The sequence below is a fragment of the Macrobrachium rosenbergii genome, chromosome 21 (genome assembly GCF_040412425.1).
Source record: "Macrobrachium rosenbergii isolate ZJJX-2024 chromosome 21, ASM4041242v1, whole genome shotgun sequence".
Lineage (NCBI taxonomy): Eukaryota > Metazoa > Arthropoda > Malacostraca > Decapoda > Palaemonidae > Macrobrachium > Macrobrachium rosenbergii.
This window is the reverse complement of record NC_089761.1, coordinates 19,298,144-19,308,143: the sequence shown is the minus strand read 5'-3', so window position 1 is coordinate 19,308,143 and position 10,000 is coordinate 19,298,144. Positions and strand designations below refer to the sequence as shown.

The 10,000-nt window shown below is 35.6% G+C and overlaps 1 protein-coding gene across 1 annotated transcript in view; it reads right to left on the bottom strand.

The window, feature by feature from the left end:
* Positions 1 to 1,877, bottom strand: part of LOC136849564 (fork head domain-containing protein L1-like) — a 10,162-nt gene extending 8,285 nt beyond the window's left edge. The window contains exon 1 of the mRNA XM_067122898.1: positions 1,359 to 1,877. Coding sequence (XP_066978999.1) covers positions 1,359 to 1,539 — 181 coding nt within the window. The 5' untranslated portion in view covers positions 1,540 to 1,877. The remainder of the gene's footprint in view (positions 1 to 1,358) is intronic.
* Positions 1,878 to 10,000: the final 8,123 nt, after the last annotated feature.

The following is a 10,000-nucleotide window of genomic DNA, read 5'->3' as shown; positions in this document are numbered from 1 at the left end:
TATATATATATATATATATATATATATATATATATATATATATATATATATATATATATATACATATATATATGTATATACAGTATGTATATATATATATATATATATATATATATATATATATATATATATATATATATATATATATTATATATATATATATATATATAATATATATAAATAATCGTAGAGAAGTTACATGATTTTAATAATTTGGGGAGTGCTTGGGGAGAGAGAGAGAGAGAGAGAGAGAGAGAGAGAGAGAGGGGAGAGAGAGAGAGAGAGAGAGAGAGAGAGAGAGAGAGAGGAGAGAGAGAGAGAGAGAGAGAGAGAGAGAGAGAGAGAGAGAGAGCCGACAGTTGACATCTTCCCACGTCTTGTTGTTAGGTGTTATGGTAAAAAGTTTACCAGATGAATCTGTGATTTCCCATAAGTCTTCCAATCTGTTTTTGAGAACTTTTTAACATACTGCATGCCACCAATCCAAAATGTTAATCATTTATAATTCGATGCAACCGAACAGTGCATGCCGTAAGTACACTAAAACACACAGACACACATATACATATATATATATATATATATATATATATTATATATATATTATATATATGTAACATATATACATATATATACATATAATAATATGTATATATATATATATATATATATATATATATATATATATATATATATATATATATATAATAACTAATAATTTTCAATGCAGTGTTGATATTAATATAACTAAGATTTTCTTTTATGTAAAATAAGGCAGTGAGCCTTAAAATAATTTAAATCATAATATCAATTGCACATAAACTCAGTTGCTATGCCATGTCTTTTCACATCGTCACGCAGTTTGTCAATTCATTTAACGCTTATTGGAATAAGTGACTGTGATTTATTTTGTTAGTTTTAGAATGTATACATTTGACTTAGTAATTTTATAATATACAGTTGGTTGCGGTTTCCAAGTCTAATAGTGATAATTTCTTTTCGGAGGCAGAGAAAAATGTTAACATCCTTTATGGTCCAATGGACTGAGCGCTAATTTCAGTTTTCTAACCACCGCGCGTGGGTTCGAATCGAAACCGGAGAAGGAGAATCTCTTCAATCATTTCATTCCGAATTTTATGGCATTTAGTCGAATTTTTTTAATTTATGCAACAAAAAAGAAAAATGGTCATTTTGACTACTACAGTATAAAGCATCTGTGGATATGACCGTAGAGACCTCCTAAGGTATTAACATCTTTAAACAGGATCAGTTAGTAAAATAAAGGAAAACATTGTAGGTACAGTAATTTGATGAATGAATAGAGTATTATATTGAAAAAACATGACCTGGATTCTCACCTTCAGACTCTGGAGTGGAGGCACCGAGACCACATGGCGGGAACAAAATGGAGGCGGGAATGGAGGAGGGATAAGACGAGGGAAGAGAAGCGGAGAGAAGATGGGAGAAGTAAAACGAAGGAGGATAAAAGGGAGAAAGAGGCAAGTTGTGGTAGAGACTGGTTGGCGAAAGCGAATTCATCGGAATCTGGAAAGGTATGGAAGGACTCCAGTCGGGGATTCTGGACGATCGATCCTCTCTCCGGTCTGACGATTTTCCTCCGAAGACGCTGGGAACGGACCCGAGACGCGAGGACTTCGGCGGGGCAAACGTGGGCCGGACCTCTTGGTCGGACTTCAACCCGTCAACGACTTCCGCCTACGACAAATGAAAAGCAACTGAGCGTGTACCAGAGAGCGACATCTTATTTAAAGGCTCCAGTAAGTTTGTTTGAGTTTTGTCTGATGTTATTGTTTACAATGGTAGGCCAAACATTTGCTCCACTGAAGGGTACCGCCCCAGGACCACCACCGCCGCCTTTTGTTTGTTTTCTCACACACTCTCACCCACGGCCATCCGCCCACCTACAGAGTGCCACCCCTCCCCTCAACCTAGCATCACCCCTATCGCCCCTGCCCATCAGTCCAAACTTTACCATCCCCTCACTCTTCACCCCTTACCCCCACCCACCGACCTACCAAGTAGAAATCACCCCGTCAGCCCTGGCACTCTCCATGTATCGAAGTAATGAAAAATAGAGCAAATAAAATAATTGAAGTTTCTCGTTTACAAAATTATATTTTGCGTCTTGAGACGATTTATACCCAGCGTAATGTCTGATGAATAAGATCAATAATTATGAATACATGAGTAAATGAATTTTGAATTAATGTGTAAATGAATTATTGTCGAGCAATTTCAAATTGTCAGTATGAGATCCGACGTCGGTACACATCTGATTCATCAAGTGAAACTTATTTATAGTTCTGCTTTTATGACCTCTCTCTCTCTCTCTCTCTCTCTCTTCTCTCTCTCTCTTCATCAGTTTTATAATAAACACAAGATAAAGCTAAGAGAAAAACACTTGTCGTTATACATCTTGAGAGAGAGAGAGAGAGAGAGAGAGAGAGAGAGAGAGAGAGAGAGAGAGGAGGGTTATTCAGACATATTTACAGTTTGTGTAATTTGTTTATTTATTAAAGATAAGCATTTTTTATGCATTCTTGTATATGAGGCTAATATCTCTTCTTCTTCTTTCTTCTTCTCTCTCTTAATTATAATATATATATATATATATATATATATATATATATATATATATATATATATATATATATATATATATATATATATCAAGAGAGAGAGAGAGAGAGAGAAGAGAGAGAGAAGAGAGAGAGAGAGAGAGAGGGCTTATGACATAAAAGGTAGCGATTTCATGTGCAGGGCTGTGAAAATGCAACGCGTGAAAGGCAATTTGTTTAGAGCGATTAGAAGTGTTTTGAGTTAAAACTAAACTTGTGCAAGAAGAAGCAGATGGTGGTTGCCTGATCTGAAATAAATTCTGGCCTCAGAGAAGAGTGTATTGTGTCCATGGCTATTTCATTTTTACGGGTAGAATAACCAGAAAAGTTAGAGAAAGGAGTGTTGATGTAAGTGCAAGTTTGTGATATAAAAATGTGTCATGAATGAACTGTGGAGTTGGTAGAGTTTGCAGATGATTTGCTGTGTTTGATGATCGTGAAGAGAAGAGGCCAAAACTGGCAAATGAATTTGAGGGTCAAGAAAGGGGGGAAAGTTTACTGCCAGCAAGAGCAAAGTTATGAGTCTGTTTGTAATCTCAAAAGATAGAGGAATGAATGTTAGTGTGGATGGTGGAAGAGTGGAAATGGATAATTCTAATCGGTATTCCGGAGAAAATCTAATAGAATTAGCATGGCGAGTCAGAGGTGCCCAATAGAAGGGACCAAGCAAGGAAGTAGGATATTTGCAAAAGTTTTAGAAGATGAGTAGTTTATACATTAAAAATAGCTTTGTATGAATGGAGAGTGAAGTAGAGATGTTAAGCGGAAGTACAACAAAAATAAAAAAAAGAAGATAGGAACTTCTCTGCTATCTGGAAAGAGTCTTAAGGTCCACACCAGGCCTTGTACTCCCTTCCATACCTTACTAACAGGCTTCCTTAGGGCAAGCGCCAGTGCTGGGATGAATTGTTGCTTTGTATATAAGTTGTAAGAAAGGCTGAAATGGGAGAAATGTGAGATGTGACTAACAAGTGGCGAAAAGGCTAAGGATCAGAGGTTGAGGCAGTTTGGTTATATTGAGAAAGGACTGGTGGAAAGTGTTAGTCAAAATTGTTCAGGAGGAACGAGATGAGGGTGACCAAACAAACAGAATGAAAGAGTTGATGGAACGGAGTCTTAACAACATCCATGAGGCTTGAATTTACGCAGGACTGAGGTGAGTGGCGCACTGCGTGTGGATGGCTGACATGCACACACACGTGCATATATACATATATATATATATATATATATATATATATATATATATATATATATATATATATATACATATACATATACAGTACATATGTACATATATATATGTATATAATTTATATATATATATATATATATATATATATATATATATATATATAAATATATAAATATATATATATATATATATATATATATATATATATATATATATATATATATATAAATATATATATATATATATATATATATATATATATATATATATATATATATATATATATGCGTGTGTGTGTGTGTGTAATAACTGTGTTTGTTATTGAAAATATCTAGGGAAGAAATTCTTTTCCATCCCATAAAAAGTTAGAAAGAGAAAGAAAAGGACGACACAAAATCCCGTAGTTATAAAAAGCTAAACGTTACTTATTTTCCTTGACGTTACACATCATTCTGAGGAACAAATGTAAATTATAAAGCTGTTACTCCACAACAATTCCACCAAATTTCTGTCATAAGCTAAACACATCCGGACTTCGACGAATTCGTTTGCATAAACGAAGTTATTAAAGAGAAATAGTACAGCGCACAATCATTTCTCAATCTAGCTTTCACTATAAAACTTAATATGAATCAGAACATCGTTATGCATTAATAATTTGAAAATGAATAATGCTAAGTATTGCGTAGTTCACTGACTAATACAAGATCCGCTATGATCGGCAGCCATCGTACTTTATATTTCGGGTCATTTGTATTTATAAAACCAAAACTTTCAAGAAACCGTACGTATTTTCTATAAGGGATACCATTGCTGTGAAAAATATAAATCTAGAAAAGTGATTTTTAATAAATGAAATTATTATTATTTTTATTAGAAAAACCCATCCGAGAAATGGTACCTCTCCGTCGAAAGGTTGCTTGTTATAAAAGGAGTCTGTACTACGTTCAAAGTTCTTGAGTAATTACAGAAAGTTTTACTGATGTGAAGTATATTCTGATCAGTACAATAAAAGCCTTTAATGAATTCATTTTATTTTTACGGGGTTGGAGGTGTACAAAGCTTTCTGGTAATAGCTATTTTGTATTGGCATAGCATAAAAGATTTTTGGTCTTCGCTATTAAATGATTTCCGGACATCTCTATAAAAATGGGGTTGATCGTCGTTTTAAAATTTGATATGTCCACTGCAATTAGAGATTCTGGGCGTAGTTGTAAAGGATTTTATTTTAGGGGGGATTTACTGTAAAAGCATGTAGGTTATTTATTTAAAAGGATTGTTGGAATTTCCGACAGTAGAGTTTTGGGAGAAGTTGGTTACTGTAATGGCTGCGTCGTAATCAACGATTTCAAACAATTCTGGAACGCAGTGTTCGTTGACTCAATTAAATACGGACACTAGGCAATAATTATTGTTCTGAAGGACTTTTGACGACCCGGCAAAAATTTCAGATGTTGCTTATAATAAAATTCACTATTGATATCAGATGATTACTGGTATAAGAGGGTCTGGGTGCTGCTATCAAATGATACAAGAATTTGTATCACGAAAATCAACCTAAAGCACCCAAACATTTGGGCATGACTTTGGTACTTTACTCCCACCACGTTCTTTGACGGAGATCACTGGTAGATTTATTGAAAAATTATCTCATTACAACTATGATAAGACAGATCAGGAGTCTTACGAAATAGGCTATGACTGCCTATCTGGCGTGCTCGTCCATCTTAGCCATTGTAGCAGAAGACTTGCCTTCTGTGTTATTCCTGATAGCGGTCGGAATAACTAATTATTCTTTACCTTCAAAGTATTTTTTGTAGCGAAAAAAGGACCCAATACCATTTGCAGTCTTCAGTTATTGTTGACTGTCGTTAGCCACTTCAACAGCCTGACTCACTCATCTTAACGCATGGTGGTGTTAAGACAGATTCTGTTAGCTTTCCATCGAAGTGGAAAAAAATAACAAACAAACTTTGGATACTTGGGAAGAAATCTGTAGTGTATAGCAGATTTTGAGTGACGATAGACAGATAGACATCAATAAACTACATTGGTTATGGAGAGAGAGAGAGAGAGAGAGAGAGAGAGAGAGAGAGAGAGAGAGAGAGAAAGTCTTTCAACACAATTAATGACTGAGGCCCATCCTTTTCCTACAAGAGGTTATGGTTGGGGTTTCCTGTGCTTGTTTTCATTCGATACAGCCGATCAAAACAGCGAAGTTGCCACTCTGGGAGACAATGCAAGCAGTTTATTGTGATTCTCCCCGGAGCGTATACAAGTGCTAATCTCTCTAAACAAGGCCGCCTCGGCCCACAAGGGCGTGATAGATGCGACACGGCCGCAAACAAAGTGGATACTGGCGTTGGGTAAACAAACTTCGAAGGACGAAAAAAATGACGCAACCTACTCCCAAGCCAAGAAGAGATTTGGTCGAAAGTTGGTTCAAAGAGATGAATCGTGCATTTGACGAGGTTGCAGGAATGCAACGGCCGTTTTTATAAAAGCAGTTAACACAGTAATAAAACAAATATTCGTAGGAAAGAATGTAATTTACAAAGAAACAAAAAAAAAATAGTAGTGACAAAATTATGTAGGTACATTCATGAGTAGAAGGATCCCCTTTCTTGTAAGAAATACAACTAACGTTAGAAATCAAACACTCAAGTAACACCTTGACAGGTCTTGTCACACCTGCAAGTCGCGATGCCAGAGAAATTTAAACCAAACACTCAGTTATTTTGTCACTATTGTGTTGTATTATAAGCTGTTGTCGTGTGGATTAGGCAGTGTATCTTTTAGATGCGAAACTCACTTATTAATGTGGAATCCGGACCGAATATCCTCCATCAGATTTTCACATATGGAATCTTTCTTCCGTCCAAGGCGTACCCTGTCAATATCAGGGGACTGTTCTGCAGTTGTTCCTTACAGTGTGTCATGTATTTGTGTGTGTGTGTGTGTGTGTGTGTGTGTGTGTGTGAGAGAGAGAGATGAATTTACTACATATATATATATATATATATATATATATATATATATATATATATATATATATATATGTAGTAGTAATTATCTCTCTCTTTCTTCTTCTTTCTTCTCTTCTCTCTTTCTCTCTCTCTCTTCTATATATATATATATATATATATATATATATATATATATATATATATATATATATATATATATATAGAGAGAGAGAGAGAGAGAGAGAGAGAGAGAGAGAGAGAGAGCAATAACACGATTGTGTTTACAGTGAAAGTGACGTAAGAAAATAACACGGGAAAAGTAAGAATAGAGAAAACAGGCCTTCCTTTGAATACATCGTTCAACATCAAAATGAATCCGAATGAAAACAGAAAATCAGTCTTTCTAAACTCAACCGTTGAGTTAAGGAGGATGAGTCAGTTGTTCTCAGAATGAATGAAACAAAGCAGTTCTTGGATATGGTTATTTTACAAGAAGCGATTTTTTTTTTTTTAACTATGCCGATAACTATTTCCTGTATGGGAAGGTGTTTTTATTTCGATTAAAACACATTCAGTAAGAAAGTGTATCTAGATGATAATGTTTAAGATGTTTCCCTCGATTAAAACACATTCAGTAAGAAAGTTTATCTTGATAATAATGTTTAAGATTCTTCCCTCGACTACAACACATTCAGTAAGAAAACGTATCTTGATAATAATGTTTAGGATTTTTTCCCTCGATTACAACACATTCAATAAAAAAATGCATTTTGATAAGAATGTTTAAGATTTTTTTTCCTAGATTAAAAGCATTCAGTAAGAAAGTGTATCTTGATAAGATTTTTTCCCTCGATTAAAACACGTTCGGTAAGAAAGTGTATCTTGATAATAATGTTTAAGATTTTTAGGCACATCAACTGTAAAAGTAATAATTATTTTTACTTTTCTATCTTAACCACAAATTCAATAGAAATTAGACCTTAAACAAGCTAGTAGAATTATTATTAAATGGACGTCTAACCTAAAATGAAATGAATTCCCTTAGCTAAAAAAATACATTCGCTAGGATTTATTTTTTTAGACGTTTCACCTGTAAATATAGTAATGTCTTTTGGCTTTCCTTCTACAACCACAGATTCAGTAGCAGTTACAAGGTAAATAACATAACAAGAATTTTATAAATGGAAGGTCTAATCTAAAGGAAATATACGTCTTTTCTTATAAAAATACAATAATTAGGATTTGACGTAATTAATTTTAGACGCTTCAACGGCAATTATAGTAGTCTTTTTGATTTCATTCATAATCACAAAAGTAGTTGCAATTACAAGATAAATAATGTAACAAGAATATTGTAATTGGACCAACTAATCTATAAGGAAATAGATTCCCTTTGCTATAAAAATACATTCATTAGAATTTGACAGAAATAAAGGATATTTTATTTTCTAGACGCTTCAACTGTAAATATAGTAATGTCTTTTTGCTTTCCCTTCATAATCACAAATTCAGTAGCAACTGCAAGGTAGACAAAATAACAAGGGTATTGTAAATGGACGGTTTAATATATAAGGAAATAGATTACCTTTAGTATAAAACAATCAATTCATTAGGAACTGACGGAAATATGAGAGAATTTATTTGAAAATCCTGGACGGTAGTGCCTTTAGACTCGCATCTTGTCGAGGTGCGCGATACCGTCGGACAGCCACAAAAACATGAAAACAGCTTTCATAACATAGGAAGAACGGCCCACCCACTGAGTGATCTATATGGTACCTCCCCTAATGGCGCTCTCTCTCTCTCTCTCTCTCTCTCTCTCTCTCTCTCTCTCTCTCTCTCTCTCTCATTATGACCATGCTCCGCGAGCCCTAATAAAACACCGCCTTCTAAACATGTCACCAAGCGTTCGAAGCCTCTAAGTGATGCTGAAGACCCCCTTTCATTATCGGCAGGCAGATAATAGACGTGTAGACAAGGGACTGGAGACGACGAGGGAAGACAAAGGGGAGAAATGGAAGTGTAGAAGAAGGAGAGGGGGGAGGGGATTAGGGGGAAGAGGAGGTGGAGGAGGTGGAGGATCACTGTGCAAATGCACGCAGCTTTGAAGTCCCGGGTTTATTTTGAGTTGGGTGGGATGTCGACCCAGAACAGCGGAGGGTAAACACACAGTGTCGGTCTGAAAAAACAATCATGCTATTAGCTTATCGGGGTAATCGTTGCAATGTAGTGAGTTACGCACTGATGTGTTGTAGCAACAATAGACGGCGTTTACGTTGACGCCGATCCCGTGAGGAGGAAGTCAAAATACTCCCGGAAAGATGTACCACGACAGTCGTTTTAAAAAAATGAATTATCTTTCACTCTTGTGGAAAATAACAGAACGCCAGTTGGCAAGATAAAATCAGTCACTAGAAATGAATGTAAGCCGTAGAACATTCTTCACAACAGAGAGAGAGAGAGAGAGAGAGAGAGAGAGAGAGAGAGAAAAGGACTGCAGAGGGGGGACAAGATGTCTCGCTACATGCATAAATAAACACACGCTGGGACCACCCAGCCGGCATATGTTCTGGGTTTATTTGTCTCGTCCATTGACATGCATTGTTTGAGACAACTAAACGTCATCTATCTGGTGGAGGTGCCCGGCGTGTTATATGTTCACATATGTGAGTTTTATTAACGTGTATGTATGCATTCATGCCACACATATGTGTGGGTGTATGTATGCTATAACCACGTGTATGTATGTATGTATGTATGTATGTATTCACAGGTATGTATGTATATATGTATGTATGCACAGGCAATGATGATTATATGTACACAAAATTTTACACATGTCTTTAGTTTTGATTAATATTTAATTATCTCAATTATTTCAGTAGCTGCAACTCGGCCCCCTTCCTCTCTCTCTCTCTCTCTCTCTCTCTCTCTCTCTCTCTCTCTCTCTCTCTCTCTCTCTCTCTCCCCGGAAGTTCGGAAATTTGATCATTGTCTCCGATGACTGACCCCTGTAGGTAATTCGTCGCCTTAGGGAATTCTAACCAAAAGGAATTCCTATGCAATTGTAATAAATCCCACAAAAACACGGTTTCAGTAGCTATTTTCTGAGACTGCTCACTTGCTAACTTGTCCCATAATAACGGTGGTTGAATTATATTCGTTTTGTAATGATTTCGACATTTTCAGTATTTCTGTTT